The 27,271-nt window shown below is 38.6% G+C and overlaps 1 protein-coding gene across 2 annotated transcripts; it reads right to left on the bottom strand.

Moving 5' to 3' along the window:
• Positions 1-458: 458 nt before the first annotated feature.
• Positions 459-22,793, bottom strand: LOC577981 (PIH1 domain-containing protein 2). Of its 2 annotated transcripts, none has more exons than XM_030977640.1 (6): positions 22,698-22,793; positions 18,609-18,831; positions 17,031-17,154; positions 5,961-6,523; positions 1,601-1,764; positions 459-614 (listed from the first exon to the last, which is right to left on the bottom strand). In XM_030977640.1, the coding sequence occupies exons 2-5, from the start codon at positions 18,792-18,794 to the stop codon at positions 1,621-1,623; spliced, it is 1,017 nt and encodes a 338-aa protein (XP_030833500.1). In that variant the 5' UTR covers positions 18,795-18,831; positions 22,698-22,793; the 3' UTR covers positions 459-614; positions 1,601-1,620. The 2 variants fall into 2 exon arrangements, with proteins under 2 accessions (XP_030833500.1, XP_030833499.1); XM_030977639.1 differs by having other exon boundaries at positions 1,597-1,764.
• Positions 22,794-27,271: the final 4,478 nt, after the last annotated feature.

Raw genomic sequence — 27,271 nt, forward strand, 5'->3', positions numbered from 1 at the left:
TTGTAATTTGTAATTTGCATAGTAATAAAGGTGCACGGTCCGTATCCTGGGGATAAAGAACAGAATTTCCTTTACTTGTTTCATTATTGACAATGTCAGCAATGCCCTAGCTTCCACATAGTTTGATACTATCTTCTTTTCTGTTATTGTCTCTACACAAATCAGAATATTGGATGGATGTTGCTGCTTATAATTATATGGATGAGGCGCGATGGCTCAGTAGTAGAGCTGTGGTCTCGTAACTGGGAGGTCCTGGGCTCATAACCAAGTCGATATGCTAGTGCCTTTTGTTAAGACATTAGTCCTCATTACCAAGTCCCTTCGGAGAGAGGACTTAAATCCATCAGTTGCTTACTTACATACACATGCTTTCTTAGCAGTCAGGTAAATCAAACATACATGTATCTGTTTCAGCCCTGCCTTCGCCTGCCTGTTCCATTTCCAGTACAGCAGCTACAGGACATTGTGCTGATGATATGGCTACAGCTGTACCAGCCTCTCGAGCTAGGCCTGCGCTTTCCCATATCAATACTACTGCCTTGACAGATGGTGCCAATGTGGTCAAAGACATGCCAGTCACATACCCACTTCATCTCCAACAAAAGAGGACAGTCCTGATAGGAAAATAATATTTTTCAATTTAACAGTCATCACTAGATTATTTGATATATTTCTGCATGATTTTAATGATGCATTCTTTTAGGGTGGTACTTTAAACAGGTTTCTTGTGTTGTTTAATTAGACCACTATTATACTTTTCTGATGATCCAAAATCAATAACCTCATTCAATTCATCATTTCAATTTTTTTCCAGTTCACACTTACACAAAGTAGGAAAAGGCTGAGGAGAAGCCAGTTTACAAACATAAATCCGGCGTAAATATTCATAAATGAATGATACACGCAGATAAAACTATAACAACAACAACAACAACAACTTCTAAAATCTAAAAAATAAGTGAAACTTCAGCTTTAACACTGTCTCTGTGAGGAAATAATACCCAGAGCAAATGCTACACGAACAAAAGTCATTTCAATGAAAGGTACCATCCATAATTCTGATGAAACTAGATGGAACTTTGACTGCTTGCAGTTGAATATGATGCCTCCACCATAGAGCGATTTCACAAACTAAAACAGAAGCAATTTTTCAAATTCAAGTTTAATTGTAATCCAATAACAGGTCCTCAGAATATTGTGATTTCAAGCTGTTTTTCATATACAAGTATGACCATTTTATCTTTGACCTCATGACCCTTAAATCTAATCAGTTCATCGGCTTTGCAAGATACATACATGTTCTGCGTTTGATGGTAATCTGTCCATCGGTTCTAATGATGTGATTACGAGCTATTTTTGCATACCTAATGAGCACTGTGACCTTTGACCTCGTGACCCCAAAATGTAATCAATTCATTGGCTTTGCAAGATACATACCGGGACATGACCTAAGTTTGGCAGGAATCCATCAATCGGTTCTTGAGATAATGCGATCACGAGAACGGGACGTATATACGTACAGACGGACAACCTGAAAATATAATGCCTCCGGCTACTTCGTAACGTAGGCATAAAATCAAATGATTTTGAACTCACCCACCATCAAGCCTAAGCACAGTGTCATGTCTGGCTTTGTGTAGGTAATGAAACAAATAGGATTGATGTTTTCTTGTAAAACTTGGCCTTGGCTTCAGACTCTGAGATCAATTCTGGAAAGGGGAGGTAGAAATCATACCTGTCCTCAACAAACAGGTTGACTTCATCCTACAAAAAAGAGAGCCAAAAAGATATCATTAAAAAAAATGGAGGAATCACCACTGAAGTTGCATAATTGGGCAATTGAATTCAACTTATTATAATTATCTGGCGACCAGATTTTAGTATTGATGGCAAAGATTGATGGCAAAGATTAAAGATAAATATAAATACTTTGCATTTGTGCAAGTTACTTACTAATCCCATATCTTACTTATTCTTATTCTTTGTTCTTTTTGCCTTCACATATACATTTATTCCCCCCTTTTATTTCCAGCTCTCTCTCTCTCTCTCTCTCTCCCCACTCTAACTTTGTGTTTTGAGTGTTTATCTCTCTCTCTCTCTTAAAATTGTCCCTGTTGTAAAATCAAAACAAATTACTTTTATTTCTACGGACAAAATAAACAAATGTCCTAATATCACACGAAATGAATCATCCATTTTGATTTTGCAACATGTACAATATACAATTAACAAAGAAGAAACAAAAACTGTAATTCAAAGTATATATACAGTGCCTCCCAGAAAAAATGAAACCGAGAAGTATTAATGTTCTATCATAACTTAATCACAACTATAATTAATGAATGATACATATTTGGAAAGCTTAGAGTCTCCTCTTCCTCACTTGGAAGCAATGATAGACGATCACAAACCTGACGTTATCATTGGAACAGAGTCGCATTTAAAACCAGACATCCTTAATTCTGAGGGCACTCCAATAGGCTTTACCAAATACAGAAAGGATAGGACATGTGCTAGAAAAGGAGGAGTCTTCATCATGATAAGGGATACTTTCATAGCTACTGAATGCAGCATTTGTACATCGCAGACTGAGTTGATGTGGATCTCTCTACAAATTCAAGGTTTTAAGCCATTGCTCATAGGAGTATTCTATAGGCCTCCCAACTCGGACAGAGAAAACCTCCAACACCTCTCTGAATCCCTGCAGTACATCTCCAGTAGCATGAGAAACTCGACCATACTTGTTGCTGGTGACTTCAACTTACCTCACATTGGTCCAACCGCACAGTTAAGCCCTATGCTAACGAAGGAAGAAAATGCTCTTGCCTTCTTGACATATGCAACGACTTTTACTTGGAGCAGATGGTCAAAGAGCCTACCAGAACAGCAGGCGCTACAAAGAACATCCTTGATCTTGTTCTCACTACCCATCCAGCCTCCATTGATGAGTGCAAAGTCACAGCAGGTATCAGTGACCACGACATCGTGAGCTTTGGAGTTAACAAAACTCCATCAATTTCAAGGAAGAAAGCTCGGAAAGTATTCATGTATGATAAAGCTGATACAACCGGCATACGTGCAGATCTCCTCAAGTTTTAGTCTTCTTTCTTACGTAGCAGCCCAGAACCTAGAACAGTACAGCAGAACTGGGATGACTTCAAAACAGAGATTGGAGACCTCATGGAGAGTTACATTCCAACAAAGGTGTCTGGAAAGAAAAGAACCAGTCCCTGGATCACAAACACCATAAAGAGAGGAGTCAGAAGAAAGCAAAGACTGTACAATAAAGCTAAAGCTTCAAAAACACCAGATGATTGGCTTAAGTACAACAATTATCAGAAAGAATTAAGATCTCAACTGCGTCATAACTACTGGACTTATCACAACAAGATGTTCTCTCCTGATGACAAGAACAACAAAGCATTCTGGAAGTTCATCAAATCCAGAAAGCAAGAGTCATCTGGAGTTGGATCCCTCAAATGTGGTGAAATGCTTGTATCAGACAGTAAAGGGAAAGCAACTGAATTGAACGACCAATTCCAATCAGTTTTCACACTGGAGGATAACTCGAACATTCCAGATCTTAGACAACCCGTGTTTCCTTCAATGGATCGCATTGAAATCTCTGTGGAAGGCATTGTCACGCTACTGAAAGCTATAAATGTTAGCAAAGCCACAGGACCAGATGGCATACCAGGAAGGATCTTGAAGTTCTTTGCTGAAGACATTGCACCGATCCTGACCTTTATCTTTCAACAATCTCTAGATACAAGAACAGTACCATCTGACTGGCGTCTTGCAAACATCTCACCAATTTTCAAGAAAGGAGACAGGAGCAAGGCCTCCAACTACCGCCCTGTATCAATCACGTCCATCTGCAGTAAACTGCTCGAACATGTCATTTTCAGCAATATCATGGATCACTATGACGAAAATAATATTCTCAATGATGTTCAGCACGGCTTTCGTCCTGGCCATTCATGTGAGACCCAGTTGATCATTACATCTCAAGTTGATGCAGTTGCATTAGACTTCTCCAAAGCCTTTGACCGTGTACCCCATAACCACCTCCTCCATAAGCTCCATCACTATAGGATCCATGACAACCTTATCAGATGGATCAGGGTGTTCCTAACTGAAAGGTTACAACGTGTTGTTGTAGATGGAGAGTCATCTGAATGGGTTCCAGTCACCTCTGGAGTACCGCAGGGCACAGTTCTCGGCCCACTTCTGTTTATATCCTTCATCAATGACATAGTCGATGGGATCTCTTCCAAAATCCGACTCTTTGCTGATGATTGTCTTCTATACCGTCCGATCACTGATGTCACTGATAGCCAAGCCCTACAACACCGAGAAATGCTACCACATCACATTCTCCCTACGTCGGAAAGCCATCACCACAACATACATGCTAGGAGACACTCCTCTTGCGTTGGTAACAGATCTCCGGTATCTAGGACTGACTTTCTCATCCAACTTGTCCTGGCAAGGCAACATGAACAACATCACATCCGGAGCCAATCGGATGCTGGGACTAGTCAGCAGAAATCTCCACAAAACCTCACAAAAGATCCGCCAACAAGTCTACTTCTCTCTTGTTAGACCTCATCTGGAATACTGTTGCTAGGTCTGGAACCCTCACACAAACAAGCATATATCCAAAATCGAGGCAGTACAAAGGCGAGCAGCAAGATTCACCCTCCAGAGATATCGTTGTATGGCCAGTGTCTCGGCCATGATTCAACATCTGAAATGGGAGAGCCTGGAGAGGAGAAGAAATGCTGCAAGCCTCCACCTCATGTACAAGATCCAAAACGACACAGTAGCCATCAATGCACACCATTACACAGCACCCATGATTGCCAGCAACACACTCAAAGAAGTTGCTGGCTATCCCATCCCGCACCCAGCTCTACCAGAACTCATTTTTCCCTCGGACAGTAAATGCGTGAAATGCACTTTCAAAGATCACCCTTGACGCTACTTCACTGGAGGGCTTCAAGGGAGCGCTTCCACCAAGCATCTAGACCAAGAACTAGATAGTTTATTCCTCAGCACTACATCCTGACTTATGGATCCTGCTGAGTATCGTCGTAGAAGAAGTAGAAGTGTCATACTACTCAGATAATGCATATTTCACGCATGAGTGATTAAAAGCAATTTGAAGGAAGGAAACCAAAAAGACATTTGGCGGGCGGTATCTGAATTACGAAAAAAACTTCACATTTCTAGAAAGTTGAGTTTCTGCCCTTTCATATGACACCTCAATCAGGAAAAATGAGCGGGGAATGACAAAGTTCTGTTTGTCTAAAGTAGTGCTTGCATTTCCATAATTTTATTAAACGAATTCATTTTTACTGGCTGCCTGCCATATCAATAAACGAAATTAACAAAAGACTTAACTCCGTTTCGTTGACAATCAACCGTAGACGAGAGTCTTCATGCATGGCTAATTGTCAACGAAACGGAGTCAAGTCTTTTGTCAACTCTGCTTTTTGCTACGGCAGGCACCCAGTGAAAACAAATTTGTTTGTTAAAATTATGAAAATGTAAGGGCTACTTTAAACAAACAGAATTTTGTTATTCCTGGCTCATTTTTCTCGATTGAGGTATCATATGAAAGAGCAGAAAATGAACTTTCTAGAAATATGAATTTTTCTTTGAAATTCAGATACCACCCGCCAAATTACTTTTTGGTTTCCTTCCTTCAAATTGCTTTTAATCACTTATGCGTGAAATATGCATCACGTGAGTAGCATCAACTGAAAGAGGAGACTCTAAGCTTTCCAAATATGTATCATTCATTAATTATGGTTGTGATTAAGTTATGATAAAACATCGATACTTCTCGGTTTCGTTTTTTCTGGGACGCACTGTATATATATACCGGTAATGCCATAATATTAACTACAGATCAAGATGTTGTAGAAGTGAAATCCTGGTTGATAAATTGTTACCTCTGAGATGTCTAGCTCACACTCTGATACCGATTGCACACCATGCAGCTCTAATCTCAGTTCTAATCTCCTTGGGCCTTTCTCATCACCATCCTGTAAATCGAGACTGTACTGTGGCACTGGTAACTCCACCTTGGTGCTGGAGATCTCCTCAATGAGTCCACTCTTACCCTGGCTCCTGCCTCCTCCAGGATCCTTGCTGGATCCCACACCAAGATCTTGAAGTCTGTCCTCCAGCTCAGACTGGTCCAGGTCCTGGTTAGACAGTTCCTGGATCTTACCCAGGAGAGAGTCTGGGCTAAGCCCTGCAAGGTTCTCTTCAAGGATTTCTGCCTCTGTCTTTTCCCGCTTCCCAAAGAACCGCTTTGCCGATGCTAGAGATGCAACGTCTCCCTTGAACTTGAGACCCTGGCACTCTTTGTACGTCCTGGAGAGTTTCACTTTGTGTTGATTCTCTACATAGTCCATGCCAAGCTGGATCAGTAGATCTTCATCTACACCACTTTTAAAACTCTCCTCTAAAACATAGGGATTGAAGGCTAGACGGGCAACACTGTATTCACCTGCAAGTAAAGCATTTGATAAGGAGGGATTTTACTGAAGTGAAGGTTTAAAATTGGGGTATATATTCTTGGAACATACAGTACAACCAAAATAAAGTACCTCTCATATGTGAGTTCTTTACCTATTCGAGGATCATACTTATGCTTCCGTTACAACCACACCTTGAAGTACAGTTGCCATGGCAACCCAATTATGAGGAAGTGGGCAGGTCTGCTGGCTTATAAAAATTCAACATTGATATGGGGAAGGACAAAGATAATGAACATGTAACTCTCATCTGTTAAGAACTTTCATTATAACGTTTTGTTTTGTTAGCTAGGACCCTCTGCTATCAAAATACTGGCAGGGGCGGATCCATGGGCTGCCAAGTGAAAATCTGATTTCCCAAGAAAAACACAATAATGTGTCCAGACCCACACAATATTAGTACCTAGATGTTGCAGTGTACTAGATGCCAGGAAAACATCACTTACAGGTGTTCAAAATAGCCACACAAAAAATTGCCTCACCGCTTTGCAGCTCGTGGCTGATGCTCTGCATGTTAGTAGATGCCAGGAAAACATCACAAAAATAGAAGAAAACAAATTGCCTATGCGGCGGGTCACCCTCCCCCCCCCCCCCCCCCCCCTTTAGCAAAAGGCTAGATCACCCCTGACTGGAATTTTAGAAAAATAACATATGTTTGTACTTCAACAATATGGAAACGAATAGTAAACACCTTGATATGTATTTCAAACTGCCTGCTTGATTGCAAGAAAGTGACTGTTGCTATGGAAATGTAAAGGAAAAATGTTGACATTTGTGAGAAAAACCCTGTAATAAATGCACAATATCAAACAACCGTCTGCACAGTAAAGAAGAATCTTTTGTTTCTGTTAGCTACTATCATCAGCTATCATAATCTGCCTGTTTGCCTTTAAATTAGTTTTGGGTGTGACCACTAGGATCATGTCATTCCACAGACGAAGGCTCAAGTACATGGTTGAATGATTTACTTTTTTCAGTCATATTAGTCACTGTGACTGTATTGTCCGTGCTTCCATGCTCACATGTCCTTATAGTCCATGGGCCAGACCAGATATTGGTACCACCAGAGGTGGCAAAACCTTTGTACTTTTTTTTTGTTTGTTGGGCATATATACGGGTAAAAAGTTATGATAGCATAGTCATATAATCAGCAGTTTCCATGGCAACACAACACTAAAACCGGTATTATTCAAAGAAACAGTTAAAGTCATTTAAAAATTATAAAAACACTTTTGAATGCATAAAAATGTAGTTTAGAATACCTCACCATAAAGGAAAGTAATTAAATGCAAATTACATTACCATTTATAACGGTTGCCATAGTAACGACCCCAGAATGGCCTAAAATCAAGGACTTTGGTGTATTTTCAGTAACTTATTAGACAATATGCCCTTTCAAGACAAGTTAAAGTCCCCTTTCCAATTTAATGAAACAACTATATGACTAATACATCATATAAGCCAAGAATATGCTATTTAGTACCTTCCCATTGTAACCATTGCGACGTGAATTAGAGTTAACAAGATGCCCTGTATGGTACTATATGCCATATTTTGGCTATATTTTGTCATTGGAGAGCTATTGAAAGTTCATTTTGGTGTCTATACCCAGGTTTTCAGGCCCACAGAATTTTTTTTTAGAATACCTCACCATAAAGAAAAGTAATGAAATGCAAATTACATTACCATTTATAACGGTTGCCATAGTAACAACCCCAGAATGGCCTAAAATCAAGGATTTTGGCGTATTTTCAGTAACATATTAGGCAATATTCCCTTTCAAGACAAGTTAAAGTCCCCTTTCCAATTTAATGAAAAACTATCTGACTAATCTATCATATCAGCCAAGAATATATATAGTACATTTGTATTGTTACCATGACAACATGAATTAGAGTTTACAAGATGCCATGTACGGTACTATATGCCATATTTTGATCTTGGTCTTGGATTATTTTCCTCCTAAATACTCCGAAGAAGAGTTTTGACTGGAGGTGGCTATATCTTGGGATTGGAGAGGTGTTGAAAGTTCATTTTGGTGTCTATACCCAGGTTTTCAGGCACAGGGAACTTAGCTAAAGCATTATTTTGGACATTAACATAGGACATCACTGCTAATTTTCATACATTTGCATAAAATCAGAGCAAAATGACCATAAATGTATTCTGCCACTGCATATTACAAGCTGTTTTTTAGTGTTTAGAAAGATATAACATTGTGATGACTACATTAGATGCTAGAAAACTTCATTTGATTGTATGCAATGTTGGAACCAGCACAGATTCATCACATTAATGACTATTTGTTTGTTATTGTATAAAAACTGTGAAGTCCCTGGGATGTATATCTCTTGGCATATGCACACTGTGGTCACCCATTGAGAAGATGTTTCAAATGCTGGACTGAGGGACCTATGTGTAGAGTCAGGTATCACTGATATTGGCTCTGTAGCTGGAGTGATGTAATGCTGCAAGTACAACTGTGCAGTCAAGTTGTTGTACGAGGCATAATTTATGCGACAGGCGTGGAAAGGCTTCCTACCCTGTCTGGAAACTAACCACACTGATGACCAGGTTCACCTGGAAGAAAGCCTTAGAGTCGTGAACAGCCTATGTGAAGATGTTTCTCAAGCTGCTGGCTGTGAGATGATTGAGAACTAGTCCTTTGAGCCCATCTTCAAGCTGTTTGATGTCTACCTTGATTACCTGATACAGGAGAATGGGATCCTCTCGGCCTTCTGGATGTATGTGGACATCGTTGAGGTTATGCTAGGTCTGGTTCAGGCATCTAGAGAGGGTGTCTGCATGGGTGCTGCACCTCGCTTTCATTCGTGCAATGATTCCCTGGTGCTTCGCCGACGACAAACTGAACTAAGCACGCTTTCTTCCCTACTATATTTATTATGTACAAATATCCCGGCTGGCCAATTGATCACCCAGATGTGCATGAACAATTCATGCAGGGCCAGAGATTTTCTGTACAACTTGGTAGGACCTCTTTGGCAGAATCCCAGTCGACCAGAAAATTGAAAAAAACATCAACAAGGACACACAGACAACTGGGGTGGGGGGGGGGGGGACAAAAGGTTCAGCCTAAAACCAGGAGCTGACAGTAGGTACTACCTGACATCTGAGTACAGAAGGTCAGGAGCTCATATTATTTTGAGGGAGTTGAGAGACATGGTCAGCAGAAACAGTTTACAGCACTTCAATCATCCGGACCTGCAACTAAGCCGGATAAGAAAAGATGAGACCGATGTTTGTTCATTTGTGGAACTAATCGAGAACAGCTGAGCCATGATGAAACAGAGTTGGTCAACTTGTCTACTGTATCCTGGCCCCACCAGATATTGCCAAAGACCGGCTGAAAGTTCACAAAGTTGGAAAAGAAGCATACCGAAAAGATTGTTTGGAAAAAGAGCAACCCATGGTAAACTTTCATGACAAGATGAAAAAAGAGAGCCTGAAGACCTTCCTCAACATCAATTAAAAGCAGGCTGGGTACAAAGCTAAAGGGAATCAGGTAATCGTGAAGGCAGATCGAAACCTCTTTGGGCGCATGCATGATCATCATTGCTCACAGCAGAGCGCTATATATTAGAGAGGTTCTAGGACGCCCACTCGGACCAATACCGTGGTCACTGGCAACAGCATTGCTCTCTGCGCAAGACAAACAGAGCTGGAGAAAATTGTGTCACCAGCAGATCTCACTCCGAAGCCTTCAGCTTGTATCATTGGAATTTATGGAAGGAAATGATACTGAAATTGAATGGAATAACTGGAAGACTAAGTTTGTTGGTATTTGTGATGAACATTGCCCTAAGATTTCTCTGAGGGTTAGGGGTATGAAGACAAAATGGGTCACGCCTGAGTACACTCGATTGTGCTATGATAGAGATGCACTCAGGAAGAAAGCTGAAAATTCAAAGGACCGACGGGATTGGAGTCTTTTCAGATCCTGCCGTAACCATGTCAATAATCTAAGAGTTACTTTGAAAAAGTCTTTTTGTCATGAACAAATAGTTCAAAACAAAAGGAACCCTTCAGAACTTTGGAAGATGCTTAAACAAATTGCCCCTACTTCCACCAAAAGCGTTCCCAATACTTTGAACCTTGATGTAAATTGTGTTAATGAGTATTTTACATCTATTGGTAGTCTGCTTGCTGCCAGTCATTCCTATGTTGAACCTGTGATCTTGTCATTATCTCAGGACTCTATTCGATCTGTCTTTGAATTTGATTTGATTTCTGAGGATTTTGTACGAAAAGAATTGCACTCTATTCAGATTAATAAGGCAACTGGCCTAGAAGGGCTTAGTGCACGTCTCCTGAAGTTGGCCACACCCGTTATTTGTACACCTATTACTCACCTGTTTAATCTTTCTCTGCAAACCAGCCAAATTCCAGCTGACTGGAAGCAGGCACAAGTTACCCCAATTCACAAGGGTGGGGATAGGGACGATGTTAGCAACTATCGTCCCATATCTGTTATACCGTCGATTATGAAAATATTGGAAAAGGCAGTTAACGTGCAACTTCGAGACTATCTGTCAGATATTAATCTCCTAACCCCTCACCAATCTGGATTTAGGAAAGGTTATTCAACAAACACCGTACTTGCATTTTTGAGCAATTATTTGTTGACTAACATGGATAAAGGTAGAATAACTGGAATAGTCTTTCTTGACATACGAAAGGCATTCGACTCTGTTAATCATAGATTATTACTAGATAAGTTAAAACTGTATGGCATTACGGGACAAGCATTATCATGGTTCGAATCATATCTTGTACACCGGGCGCAGTGTACCTCCTTGCTAGGTAAAAAATCTGACGTGCTAAAGTTAAAGTCTGGAGTCCCCCAGGGATCTATTTTGGGGCCCCTCCTTTTCACTCTTTTCATGAACGATCTTCCATCAGTCATCGAGCACGGTAAAGTGATTATGTATGCAGATGACACTGCCCTTATGTACAGTTCTTCAAATCCAAGGGAAATCGAAACATGTCTTAATCATGATTTGGATTGTGTGAGAAAGTGGTTAGAAAGAAACCAACTTACCCTGAATACGGACAAGACATGCTTCATGATTTTTGGAACACCGCAGAAATTGCTGAACTTGCAATACACACCAATCGCAATAAAAGTTTCTAATGTACCAATCAAGCAAGTTCAAAGTGTAAAATATCTGGGAGTTTGTCTAGACCAGCACATGACGTGGCAGGATCATGTGAAATACACTTCAAATAAAATTGCCTCTAGGTCGGCCCTACTTCGTAGAGTCAGGAAATATCTCACAATCGATAGTGCCAAACTACTTGCCAATTCCCTTATCCCTCCTTATTATGACTATTGTAGTGTTTCATGGAGTACTTGTAATAAAAGAACAAAAGATATCTTGATTAAGCAACACAAGCAGATGGCAAGAATTGTCCTGAAAATAAATACTTTGATTCCCACATCTGAAATTTTTAGTACCCTGAGATGGATTGACATGGAAAAAAGATGGGAGTTCAATAAAAGTAAATTAATGTATGATGTTATGAATAATAGTGCCCCATCATATTTATATGATATGTTCACCCTGTCCGCCCATACTCATAGATACTCAACAAGGAATGCTGACAATTTGGGCGTCATTATTCCAAGAATTAAAACAGAATGTGGAAAACGTGCCTTCTCAGTTGATGGTGCTCTTCAGTGGAATAGCCTACCCCACTCAGTTCGAAATGCCCCGACCAAGAATAATTTTTGTTCTCTCTATTTTAAGCAGCGATCTTAAAGATAAATTTGCCTTTCTTTCTTTATTTATTTCTTTCATGAATATTTACATAAATTTCTCAATATAATAATTTGTTAAAATCTAAATAGATCATTGATAATAATCAGAGTATATTGTTATCGATTTGAAATTGCTCATTGAAATTTATCATTCTTACTACGGCTTTGTTTCATTATTCACTCTTACTCTTTACTCACTTTCTGTTATATGTTGCTATGTATTGATGTTTTCCATGATGTTTATATTGTTCAAGTAGTTTGTTTCTTCATATATGTTCATTTATGTACAGGGCCCCCTGGAAAACAGTACTTTGATTACTGACGGGGCTACCCTGTTAAAATAAAACGGAATAAATAAATAAATAAATAAATAAATTGATAGAATGAGCCTTGTCCATAGACTCAAAGGGGGTGACAAGTCATTTGCACATCTAGCAGATGCTGCACTGACGCAAGCTCTGCACGAAGGCACTGATAGTGCCAGGACTGATGTCATGTTCGATGTCTACAGGGATGAGTCCATCAAGAATGCTGAGAGAGGGAGAAGCTTCATGATAAGTCACTTTATGTGGCAAGTGGAGAAGCACTATGAAGAAATCATAACTCTGAAGACAACACATAACTCTGAAGACAACACAAGAGGAAGCTGACACACATGCTTCTTCATGCATGGCATGCTGCGGAGGATGGATACATATCCATAGTAACCACAGCCGAAGACACAGATGTGTTGGTAATCTGTGTCTGTATTATCGTGCTGTCCCATGGTGTTACATTTTTCCACTGTGCCCTCATCATTTCCATTCCGTCTGCATACTGGTCCCTTACCACTTACAGCATGCTCGTACCAGCTAGTGTCACCGTGTTGGCCTTTCCGGCGCCGGGTCTCACCAGAGCCCCACCGGCTGGGTACCTGCTGCTTACCACCGGGAACGCAACCATAAAAGAGCCATTCGCTGAACATTCGCTTGGCCTTGAAGACGTCAAACACGGTATATAAAAGCTGGGCACTCGCCCTAGCTACCAGTCACACTTCAGTTCTCAAGTTCATGGATGTACGTCCTCATTGTTCTTCTCAACAATTAATCATAAATCTTCATAATTCTTCATAATGCCTACACATGGAAGCAGGGCGGCAGAGCGACTAACAAATTAGAAGGGGGGGGGGGGCAACAAAAAGGGCACCTACAAAGGGGCACTTTAATAAAGTAATAGGTGCACTTGTCAAAGTAAAAGGGGCAATTTTCCTACAGTATGTACAAAGGGGCACTTCTGGGGTACTTCGAAACTGGGGAGGGGGCTGTGCACACCAGACTGGTATACAGTAACAGCCCGTTGAACAAATTATGACACATCGTCACGTCACCGTTCTCACTGCCCCACGAACGGGTCCATGATGGCCTCGTACCAGCCCCCGTCCTTATACCGTCCTCTTATAGTCCTCATACCGGGTTCTCACTGTGTGCCTCCGCTTGTGCCCACACTGCGAAAGTTTTGGGCATGCCCACAACTTTTGCCGGGTCTCGGCTGGTCTCTTTGGCCACTAACAGGCCCTTACCGTGCATGTTCACCGATCACTCAACGCCCCGTCGTGTGCCCTCATCGTTTTCCACCGACCACACAAAATTTACCACACGGTGGCACACGGTAGGCTTAGCCGGCGCGATGGGACAGTAATTTAGCAAGAAGCTGACCTGCTTTCTGAGAAGTCTGGCTGGACAAAGAACCGCATCGGGTACATTTATGTTTGCAAACTGCAAGCTTTTTGGGTGAAGATGTCTGCCAAGCTCTAACGTCCGCCTTTACTGGCTGCAACATAGTGCGTTTGCAGGACGTGGAAGCTGGTTGCACTTAAGTTCCTGACTTTAAGCATCTTGGTGAAGAATGGGATGTTTCAACAACCCTAATAGACAAGATACAAGTGTTTGTGTGTCGAAATGTATGCATGCACATCCACAATCTGATGAGACCGGATCAATGAACTCTGCTACCACCTCTTCTTTGCAAAAGAGGTAGAATCCAGCCAGCTACCTCCAAGCAAAGACTCTTTGCACATGCATGTTCTTCGGGTGAACTACATGTACCAGGCTGCAATATGGCGACGCTGCCTTGTGAGTTAACCTGTAGTCAAAGATCCAACGACCTGTGGGTGGAACACAGATGGCAACGGCAATCTGTCAATAGAATAGGTAGCACAGCACCGGAATTTGTGTTGCAATTGATGTCCTGCAAGTGTACTGTGCCCGTGCCTGCAAACTTCCTGCCTCGTGAACCAACTGAAATGCACTAACATGTGCAAATTAAAGACCTTCACAAACCAGCAGGAAGATGATGAAGATAAAAAAAGTGGCAAAAGTCAAGGTAGACGATTCAGACACAGACTCATGATAAATTAAAATGAGATGAACATATTTTGTTCCAAGAGAAATGTACCTGTAGGAAACAACTTTGGTGTTCCCTTATTAACGTGTTGACTGCAGGAGTAACTTTGAGAAAGTTTGCAGAAGTGAGGATGAAAATACATGTAGTAGATGTTGCTTTCTTCTCTCTTGTCAATTCAGGATGAAAACAAAGAGAGGTGTTGCAGACAAAAGAAGAGTCGGTGACCTGTGATTGTGTGTGATCTATTTACCACAAGTCACCAGTATCTAATTGACAAATAAGCTGCCATTATCAAAGTCATGGTGACAACTTACGGTAGGCTTTCAATTCCAGATCACATGGAAAAGACACTTGTAGGTTAAACTCTAAGACGTACTAGATACAGTGTATATTTTATCAGTTACATCATTTCGAACAATCAATGTAAAATTTCAAAGGCATATACATGTTTTTTCTGGCGTTGAGAATGTGAATTAATTTGTGTCCAAAAAGACTACTTAAATTCAATCACACCTTTCTTTCATAGAGAGTAAACAAAAAATAGGAAAGAGAGGGTGTGACAAAATAGTTTCTGAGACTTCGTGCAAACCGCCTGTACTATTTCTGCCCAAAGAAGGCGTTTTGATAAACAGACACACATTTTCTGGCATTCATATTTACCTTTGACTCATTTATTCTCATTTCGCTTGTAGTATTCTTCGGGACAGTTTTGATACAATAGCAAGTAAATGGTCATTAATGTGATGAATCTGTGCTGGTTCCAGCATTGCATACAATCAAATGAAGTTTTCTAGCATCTAATGTAGTCATCACAATGTTCTAAACCCTAAGAAACAGCTTGTAATATGCAGGGGCAGAATACTTTTATGGTCATTTTGCTCTGATTTTATGCAAATGTATGATGTCCTATGTAATGTCCAAAATAAAGCTTTAGCTGTGTTCCCTGTGCCTGAAAACCTGGGTATAGACACCAAAATGAACTTTCAACACCACTCCAATCCCAAGATATAGCCAAAATATGGCATATAGTACCGTACAGGGCATCTTGTAAACTCTAATTCATGTTGCCATGGTAATAATGGGAATGTACTATATATCATATTCTTGGCTTATATGATAGATTAGTCATATAGTTTTTTCAATAATTTGGAAAGGGGACTTTAACTTGTCTTGAATGAGCAAATCGTCTAATATGTTACTGAAAATATGCCAATGTCCTTGATTTTAGGCTATTCTGGGGTCGTTGCTATGGCAACCGTTATTAATGGTAATATAATTTGCATTTCATTACTTTTCTTCATGGTGAGGTATTCTTAACTTTTATTCTGTGGGCCTGAAAACCTGGGTATAGACACCAAAATGAACTTTCAACACCTCTCCAATCCCAAGATATAGCCAAAATATGGCATATACAATGTAGTACCGTACAGGGCATCTTGTAAACTCTAATTCATGTTGCCATGGTAATAATGGGACTGTACTATATAACATATTCTTGGCTTATATGACAGATAAGTCAAATAGTTGTGTCATTATTTTGGAAAGGGGACTTTAACTTGTCTTGAATGAGTATATTGTGTAATATATTACTGAAATTACTCCAAAATCCTTGATTTTAGGCTATTCTGGGGTTGTTACCATGGCAATCATTATAAATGGTGTTGTAATTTGCATTTCATTGCTTTCCTTTATGGTGAGGTATTCTAAACTGTACATTTTTACGCATTCAAAAGTGTTTTCATAATTTTTAAATGACTCTAACTGTTCCTTTGAATAATACCGGTTTTAGTGTAGTGTTGCCATGGAAACTGCTGATTATATGACTAAGCTGCCAGTCTGGAAATGCTATCATATCAAAATTTTATGTATAGATATAGGGCATTTCAAAATGCATAAGTAGATCTTGCCACCTTGAGTGGTACCAATAACCCAAATTTCTGGTCTTGGCCCATGGACTATTAGGCTTCAGTCTCCCTATGGCAATTATAATTAGCAGGTTTATTCGGAAAACATGGATTATTCCAACATAAGCAATGCATTTGTGTTGGAAGCAGAAAACTTCTTTTTTTTTTTTAATTACACAGAGTACCAATGAAACAAGGTCAAAGATATATCTACAGCACAAACACAAAAATGGGCAAGTTTAAACCAAAAATGTTGTGCAACATCTTATCAAACCATTGTTAAGGTTATTTTGTTGTCTGTATATCAATAAGATTTGTTCATCAAAGAGGTCTGTTGCTTTTGTGCCTGTTACATCATGTAAAGGCACAGAGTTTTCATCAAATTGATAAACTGTACTACCCTCAGACTGTTACCTGAAGCATCTTTGTCTTGTTCAAGAGGACCAGTAGCTACTGCTATAGGGTCAGAGTCAGTAGCAGGCTTGGGGATTTTCTTCCAGCTACACATGTTGATGTACAACACAGACTTTGTTGGTTTCTAAATAAAGGTAAGAACAGAGAGGAAACAAGGAACCTAATAAAGTAGAAATATTCAACCACTGGCACTTAAGAATTATGCCTCCACTTCTGATGAAATATCCCTCAAACTGTTTCTCATCTGACTGACTGCTTGATCAGGTGAACCCAAATCCACTTGTTATTCTTTGTTACTTATCCGGTTAGATGAACAGTAGTGGATCAATTTTGAATTTTTTTTTTTACTTAAGATGGCCTTGAACCTTTGACCTATAATCAAAGCCATAGCAAGATATTATGTGTACGGTACATTACATTCACCTAAAAATTAATTAAATTACAATAATTAGTGATATAGTTGAGACCCCTTTGAAAAACAGCTTATAGCTGACAAGGGCAATCCATCCCATGAGTGGAGAATAAATAAATAAAAATAAAATAAAGAATTAAAGAATCAATCAGATAAGTTTCCCTATATTTTATCATTAATAAAGGTCTGTGTTAACTCAAAATTTCAGATTATCTTTCATTGTACATCTAGCATTGAAGTCACTACCTTAGCACCATTTTCTCCTATCTGAACAATGTGACCAAGTCCCTTTAAAGCTATAGGAAGTTATTGCATGAACAGCACAATTGTTGATGACGACAACAACTACGATTAAGGGGAAAAGTGATGTATGTCTTGCTCCGATAGTCAGGTGAGACAAATATGCCATAAATCGTTAAGACATCAACTCAATAAATCACATTCTATTCTATGTGTAGGCAATAGATACAAATTGTTAAGTACTCAAGGTACTTAATATTATATCAGTGTAACATAAAAAAGAGTTGTGGTTTAAAAAAACTTAAAGGTATTACAAAGTTTTGGGAAATTTTGAAAAATGGGTGGATAGTGAATCTTTACAATTTTGATATATTTGGATGCCCCTATACATGTATTAAAAGCACTAGAAACTTTAGCCCCTAAACTTTTGCTTTCGAGAAAAATTGAATATAAAGATTTATCGGTGCTCCTGGTAAATTTTATTAATTTCAAATAGCTCCTACAGCCGTACAATGGTAGCTGCGACCATGAAAATTTCAGAATATGTAGTTGTGGTATATAATTTCCGAACGGGAATAGCTAATCGGTCGATGTTAGTCAAGAAACATTGTTTTATAGCGTAATTAATATCTTGACCTTGAGAGGGAGCTATACAACATAACTTTAGAGTCGATTTCGACCGCGACAACAATCAATGAATATTGTAGGATCGCCTATGCTTCCAATATGTTCATTTGAACCAAATTCACGACCCCATACCAAAACTTTTACCATTACCTTTAATGTAACAATATTTTGCATTAAAAATTGTTTTCTGTACTGTTTGATACAGAAATCTAGACAAATACATATTTATTGAAATTTCAAAATGTTGCAAAATACACTTCTGTTTTTACACGTGTTTATAAATAGGGATGAATACGTACAATTATTGATGTCTTGATGCAGGCGAAGGGCTTGGGTAGCTCCATGTTTTGTTTGCCTTCCTCCATCGTTTTCTTGATGAATCTCTGATATGCTGCTGGATCTGAACTAGCCATTTCGTCCAGCATAGCCCACACATGAGAGGCTTGCTTTGAAGCATCACTCCCCTGGCCTAGTCCCCCATCCATTCTAAACACACACTATGTGTAATGTGTCGTCGAGAACCTGCAAATTAAAGAGAAGGTTTATGGGGATGAATACGAAGCCAAATTAAAGAGAAGGTTTATGGGGATGAATACGATGCCAAATTAAAGAGAAGGTTTATGGGGATGAATTTGATGCCAAACTTTCTATGTAGTATGGGTTCTGCTTTGTTTGCCTTAATCAGGGTAAATAAATGAGCAGTTTTTAACAATTCCTATTTACAACATAATGTTCAGGAGACACAACTTCTCTCTCTCTCTATTTTAAGACCTCATCTCTCATACCAAAATGCAACCCCCCTTTTTTTCATCAACAGCCTATGTTACTATTACAGTACTTGCACGCCTGGTGCATTCAATTGTCAAGCCTTATTGGCTTATACGGATAAACCATTTTCCATTTATACTACGGTTTATCATATTTTGAATGTCAATTTGTCAATTTATATAATCTTGATATTGTTATCTGTTATGATATTCCTTGTTTTATCTTTATAAGTCATGATGATGGAAATAAATGTCAAGTCAACTCGTCAGTTTTAACTGTTGTGCTTTACACCCTTGATAAGAGTCATTGGCTAGTATTTGGAAAAAATCTCTTCCAAAGTGAGTAGACAATATTTGTCTGCACAAAACAAGTCTTGTCAAACAAAGTTTAGATGGTATATTGACTCCCTATCACCCATTGCATCATGGAATTGGGGAATCCCCTGCAGGCGGGGCTTGGTCGGATTCCTGGAGACATTACTATCATGTGGCATACCAAGTATCAACACTTGATTAGTGAAGTTACACCTAATTATTTTGTGTAGGGCCCTCTATAATTCATGCTTGGGTGAGCACTGCTCACTTTTGTAAAGGGTATGAAAATTAGGTTGCGCAGGAATTAGCCTTCCAATTTGTGAAAGGTAAATCCTTTGGAGCTTATGAATATTGAGGATGATATGACCAATTTATGAGCAATTGTGATGAGTTTTGGTTTTTGCTGAGTGAAATTTGTGGTTTATGGGATTAACATTTCATGCATGAGTGAACAGGAATGTAAACAAAGGTGAAACCGCCGTTTTTCCTGCTGTCGCTTTCATACTGTCGGTGAAATTCACTCGCTGTGGCGACCCCTTGCCGGAAGTGAAGAATTATTACGTAATTATTAAGCCCGCGCCCCATCTAGCTGGCATGCAGCATGTTCAACAAAAAGTCAACAAACACAGCTGGTTACGATAAAGCGCGCGTACACTGCGACATTAGACCATTTTAATCAGTGTTTTAATCGCTGTTTTCTCCCGAACGCATTCACAGTGGCTGTTTCATCTGTGTCACACCGATATAATGAGAATTTCTCCTGCTCTAGAGCAGGATAATTTAATAACCTATATCTCTTCTTTTCATCAGCTATTTAATCGGCTTTTTCTCCTCAGTAGCATTCATACTGGCCGTTTCATCAGATGCGTCCAGATGCATCTGATGAAAATCAGGCCAGTTTGAAAGGGGTATAAGTGGTGTGTTCAAGAGAGTCAGGACGGGGTGATGGTACATGTTGTAATTTCCATGTTACAAACTGTTATTTTTTTTTACATCTGTGACTTTGAATAAAAACCTCCACCCCACATTTCAATTATTGTAAGATTAGTTGAACATCTCATTGATTTACTTAATACCCAGGTAGGGATTATGTAAATTGAATATTGAACTTCAAATACGGTTTGTTGAAAAAAGGAATGTCAAAGATTTCGGCTACTTATCCTTCTGTAAATGGTAACTGAAATGTGGGGTGCAGGTTTTCAAATTAGTCACAGATGTAAAAAAATAACAGTTTGTAACATGGAAATTACAACATGTACTATCGCCCCATCCTGACTCCCATGAACACACCACTGAGTCTACCAGGGAAAGTTACAATGCTACAATAAACTAGATGGAACTTCGACTGCGTGCAGCTGAAAATGATGCCTCCGCCATAGAGCAATTTTACAAACCAAAACAGAAACAATTTTTAAAATTCAAGTTTGATTGTAATCCATCTGTCGGTTTTAATGATGCATGCACAAGTTATTTATAGGCATACATAATGAGTCACATGACCTTTGACCTGATGACCCTAAAACCAAATCAGTTGATTGGCTCTGCAAGATACATATACCGGTACATGTCTTGAGTTTGATAGTATTCTGTCTATTGGTTCTCATGATAATACGATCACAAGCTGTATGGTCTTTCACCATTTGTTGATGATCTTGCAGATTTTGTGGTAGCAGACGAACATAACGCGCACACACCACCGACTAAGAAAGTCCTAGAGGGCGCAGAGGTTTGCTCACTAAAATCCTTCTCATTGGTTAAGGTAGAGCCTAAAAATACGGAATCAGTTTTGGTCAAAGAACTTTTGATAGAGATTAACGCCAATACGAACGTGTAGCTCGCGCACAGTTTTTCCTTCATAATCTTTTTGCCTTCGGCGTAGACTAGAAGGGATGAGATTTAGATGACGTCATGCACAGCGAGAGTAAAAATACGTCTTGCAAGATTTTCAACATGGATGTTGATTTTCACCCATAATTTCTTAAAAAGGAACCATTAAACGGATTATTTCAGTCAAGTTGGTAAGTGGAACCGATGTATTATAGCCTAGGCCTAATTTACAATATCAGTAGGGGCGCTGGTCCGAGAATAAGGATCGTCTTCATAAACGAGGATCGTCTTCGTAAACACGGACTGATGCGTCCTCAAGAATAAGGACCGTCTGCATTTTTGCAGATGTTTCATATTTTAGATCGGCGCATTGGCGATGCGAAAAACGGATTCTGCAATGAATTTCTTGATGCATTTTACATTGACATTGTACAGAGACCTTCACATTATAAGCAATAAATCCTTGGAAAGACGGACAACCCATAAAAGTAGATGGTGAACTAGTGTTATTTTCCCCCGGGGAATCCAGTTTTGGCATTGCCAGCAACTCTGCAATATTCATAGCATTTTGGTCAGAATGGACAAAAAAGTGGTTCACGCAAAGCTTTCATTTTTTGCTCAACAGCTGCATTCTAATGCATTAGGCTATATATGCAAAAAGTGGGGGAAGGGTATTTTCAAACTTATATCCTACGTGATCCCTTGGGGCTAGCAAAAAAAGAAGAACATCAACGTATTCCTTACGACTTAAACTAATTATCCCTCGGGGGGGGGGGGGGGGGGGGTCGATTCTCAAAAGTTGGAAATCTCCCGAGTTGCCATGGAAACGCATTTAAATTGCTGTTTTGACCAATATTTTTTTAGAAATTTGAAATGAACCCCCTTTGGAAATATGGGAATTAATCTGCCCTTTCAAATGACACCTCATTTATTGAGTATCACCTTCAGGATCACAACAGATTAAGGTTTGAATCTAAATTTATTTTTAAAAACTTGATCTATTTTGCAATGCACATAGACTCTATAGGGATGTGTGCAATGTCAATGGGAAGGGCTTTAGCACACAAAACGTAGTGCGCGATCAGACACCCCTTAGGATGAATGATGAGGCATCAAATAAAAAGGTCTTATCAAGCTCTGTTTGATGGTATAAAGCAAGAGCTTGAATTCTGGGATTATTTTTTTTGGTCACATACCCAACTACGATAAGGAAGGAAATTATATTGAACTGGAAGCCCGACTGCTGAGAACGCAGCATTCTTCCAGAATCTCGCTCGGGTAAAGGTAAAGCCGGTATACGAGTCTAGGCCTACATGTAAATAAATAGGTGGGACAATAATGAATGCTCATTCAACCTTCTCACTCAGTTCCTTTTTCTCTCTCTCTGAGTTTACTCAATAGTCACATTTGAAAGAAATATAAGATCTACGAAACACTAGATAAAATGCAATTTAATAATATCTAAATTATATTGTTTACCCTTTGACTGAAGCTTCTTTATCAATAAAATTCGGGTAGGTATACAGCACAATCTCGTACCTCCGCTCCTTCGGAATTCGACTTTTTTCTTCAGTCATTAACTGGTAGGCAATCTTTTGGAACCTGTAGAGGTTTGCGCACGTCACTACGTAAAGGAAATGTTGACGCCCCCTAATGAATATGCATTATGCTTGTGCCGACACGGCGTGTGTACTGTCCGTACACGCTGTGCATGCATAGACTATGGCTATGTTGACAGCACATCTGCACTACCGATTCAAGCAAGAGAATATATATATTTCACTACACTTGTATTGTTTTGAATACATTAATTGCATCTATACTTGCATCAATTAAGTTAGTGCATTTCTAAATTTGTATTGTACTGTTGTGACTTCATACTTGCATCAATATAAGTTATTGCATCTAACCTGTTCGAAACTGCATTTTGCGTGTCCCAAATTTATATCTTTGTCATGGGTGCATTGTTTGCATCAATCAAGTTATTGCATTGTACATGTTCCAAGCTGCATTCTACGTGTACCAAAATTTCTATCTTTTGGTAATTGTGTTGTTTTGACTACAGACTCCCATTATTTAAGTTATTGCATTGTATATGTTCCAAGCTGCATTCTACGTGTACCAAAATGTCTATCTTTGGGTAATTCTGTTGTTTTGCCTACACACTCCAATCATTTAAATTATTACATTGTTCATGTTCCAAGCTGCATTCTACGTATTCCAAAATGTTGAGTCATTGTATTGTTTTGCCTACACACTCCCATTATTCAAATTATTGCATTGTACATGTTCCAAGCTGCATTCTACGTGTTCCAAAATGTGTATCTTTAGGGGATAATATTGGTTAGCCTACACACTCCCATCATCCAAATTATTGCAATGTACATGTTCCAAGCTGCATTCTACGTGTTCCAAAATTTCTATCTTTGGGTAATTGTATTGTTTTGACTACACACTTGCCTCAATCAAATTATTGCATTGTATATGTTCCAAGCTGCATTCTACGTATTCCAAAATTTCTATCTTTGGGTAATTATATTGTTTTGCCTACACACTCCCATCATTCAAATTATTGCAATGTACATGTTCCAAGCTGCATTCTACGTGTTCCAAAATGTATATCTTTATTGTTTTGCCTACACACTCCCATCATCCAAATTATTGCATTGTACATGTTCCAAGCTGCATTCTACGTATTCCAAAATGTTGAGTAATTGTATTGTTTTGCCTACACACTCCAATCATTTAAATTATTACATTGTTCATGTTCCAAGCTGCATTCTACGTATTCCAAAATGTTGAGTAATTGTATTGTTTTGCCTACACACTCCCATTATTCAAATTATTGCATTGTACATGTTCCAAGCTGCATTCTACGTGTTCCAAAATGTGTATCTTTAGGGGATAATATTGTTTAGCCTACACACTCCCATCATCCAAATTATTGCATTGTACATGTTCCAAGCTGCATTCTACGTGTTCCAAAATTTCTATCTTTGGGTAATTGTATTGTTTTGACTACACACTTGCCTCAATCAAATTATTGCATTGTATATGTTCCAAGCTGCATTCTACGTATTCCAAAATTTCTATTTTTGGGTAATTGTATTGTTTTGCCTACACACTCCCATCATTCAAATTATTGCATTGTACATGTTCCAAGCTGCATTCTACGTGTTCCAAAATTTCTATCTTTGGGTAATTGTATTGTTTTGACTACACACTTGCCTCAATCAAATTATTGCATTGTATATGTTCCCAGCTGCATTCTACGTATTCCAAAATTTCTATCTTTGGGTAATTATATTGTTTTGCCTACACACTCCCATCATTCAAATTATTGCACTGTACATGTTCCAAGCTGCATTCTACGCGTTCCAAAATGTCTATTTTTACGGGATAATATTGTTTTGCCTACACACTCCCATCAATCAAATTATTGCATTGTACATGTTCCAAGCTGCATTCTACGTGTTCCAAAATTTCTATCTTTGGGTAATTGTATTGTTTTGCTTACACACTCCATCATTAAAATTATTGCATTGTATATGTTCCAAGCTGCATTCTACGTATTCCAAAATTTCTATTTTTGGGTAATTGTATTGTTTTGCCTACACACTCCCATCATTCAAATTATTGCATTGTACATGTTCCAAGCTGCATTCTACGTGTTCCAAAATTTCTATCTTTGGGTAATTGTATTGTTTTGACTACACACTTGCCTCAATCAAATTATTGCATTGTATATGTTCCAAGCTGCATTCTACGTATTCCAAAATTTCTATCTTTGGGTAATTATATTGTTTTGCCTACACACTCCCATCATTCAAATTATTGCATTGTATATGTTCCAAGCTGCATTCTACGTATTCCAAAATTTCTATCTTTGGGTAATTATATTGTTTTGCCTACACACTCCCATCATTCAAATTATTGCAATGTACATGTTCCAAGCTGCATTCTACGTGTTCCAAAATGTATATCTTTGGGTAATTGGTATTGTTTTGACTACACACTTGCCTCAATCAAATTATTGCATTGTATATGTTCCAAGCTGCATTCTACGTATTCCAAAATTTCTATTTTTGGGTAATTGTATTGTTTTGCCTACACACTCCCATCATTCAAATTATTGCATTGTACATGTTCCAAGCTGCATTCTACGTGTTCCAAAATTTCTATCTTTGGGTAATTGTATTGTTTTGACTACACACTTGCCTCAATCAAATTATTGCATTGTATATGTTCCAAGCTGCATTCTACGTATTCCAAAATTTCTATCTTTGGGTAATTATATTGTTTTGCCTACACACTCCCATCATTCAAATTATTGCATTGTACATGTTCCAAGCTGCATTCTACGCGTTCCAAAATGTCTATTTTTACGGGATAATATTGTTTTGCCTACACACTCCCATCAATCAAATTATTGCATTGTACATGTTCCAAGCTGCATTCTACGTGTTCCAAAATTTCTATCTTTGGGTAATTGTATTGTTTTGCTTACACACTCCATCATTAAAATTATTGCATTGTATATGTTCCAAGCTGCATTCTACGTATTCCAAAATTTCTATTTTTGGGTAATTGTATTGTTTTGCCTACACACTCCCATCATTCAAATTATTGCATTGTACATGTTCCAAGCTGCATTCTACGTGTTCCAAAATTTCTATCTTTGGGTAATTGTATTGTTTTGACTACACACTTGCCTCAATCAAATTATTGCATTGTATATGTTCCAAGCTGCATTCTACGTATTCCAAAATTTCTATCTTTGGGTAATTATATTGTTTTGCCTACACACTCCCATCATTCAAATTATTGCATTGTATATGTTCCAAGCTGCATTCTACGTATTCCAAAATTTCTATCTTTGGGTAATTATATTGTTTTGCCTACACACTCCCATCATTCAAATTATTGCAATGTACATGTTCCAAGCTGCATTCTACGTGTTCCAAAATGTATATCTTTGGGTAATTGGTATTGTTTTGACTACACACTTGCCTCAATCAAATTATTGCATTGTATATGTTCCAAGCTGCATTCTACGTATTCCAAAATTTCTATTTTTGGGTAATTGTATTGTTTTGCCTACACACTCCCATCATTCAAATTATTGCATTGTACATGTTCCAAGCTGCATTCTACGTGTTCCAAAATTTCTATCTTTGGGTAATTGTATTGTTTTGACTACACACTTGCCTCAATCAAATTATTGCATTGTATATGTTCCAAGCTGCATTCTACGTATTCCAAAATTTCTATCTTTGGGTAATTATATTGTTTTGCCTACACACTCCCATCATTCAAATTATTGCATTGTACATGTTCCAAGCTGCATTCTACGCGTTCCAAAATGTCTATTTTTACGGGATAATATTGTTTTGCCTACACACTCCCATCAATCAAATTATTGCATTGTACATGTTCCAAGCTGCATTCTACGTGTTCCAAAATTTCTATCTTTGGGTAATTGTATTGTTTTGCTTACACACTCCATCATTAAAATTATTGCATTGTATATGTTCCAAGCTGCATTCTACGTATTCCAAAATTTCTATTTTTGGGTAATTGTATTGTTTTGCCTACACACTCCCATCATTCAAATTATTGCATTGTACATGTTCCAAGCTGCATTCTACGTGTTCCAAAATTTCTATCTTTGGGTAATTGTATTGTTTTGACTACACACTTGCCTCAATCAAATTATTGCATTGTATATGTTCCAAGCTGCATTCTACGTATTCCAAAATTTCTATCTTTGGGTAATTATATTGTTTTGCCTACACACTCCCATCATTCAAATTATTGCAATGTACATGTTCCAAGCTGCATTCTACGTGTTCCAAAATGTATATCTTTATTGTTTTGCCTACACACTCCCATCATCCAAATTATTGCATTGTACATGTTCCAAGCTGCATTCTACGTATTCCAAAATGTTGAGTAATTGTATTGTTTTGCCTACACACTCCAATCATTTAAATTATTACATTGTTCATGTTCCAAGCTGCATTCTACGTATTCCAAAATGTTGAGTAATTGTA

Source organism: Strongylocentrotus purpuratus, unplaced genomic scaffold (genome assembly GCF_000002235.5).
Source record: "Strongylocentrotus purpuratus isolate Spur 01 unplaced genomic scaffold, Spur_5.0 spur5_scaffold_1, whole genome shotgun sequence".
Taxonomy (NCBI): Eukaryota; Metazoa; Echinodermata; class Echinoidea; order Camarodonta; family Strongylocentrotidae; genus Strongylocentrotus; species Strongylocentrotus purpuratus.

Excerpts from the sequence above, each read along its gene's own strand:
- LOC577981 (XM_030977640.1), bottom strand. The coding sequence starts at position 18,794 with ATGGATGGGGGACTAGGCCAGGGGAGTGATGCTTCAAAGCAAGCCTCT. Across the intron at positions 6,524-17,030 it reads ACAAGACAAAGATGCTTCAG|GTGAATACAGTGTTGCCCGT; the intron begins GTAACAGTCTGA and ends CTTTACTTGCAG. Across the intron at positions 1,765-5,960 it reads GTGAGCTAGACATCTCAGAG|GATGAAGTCAACCTGTTTGT; the intron begins GTAACAATTTAT and ends TCTTTTTTGTAG.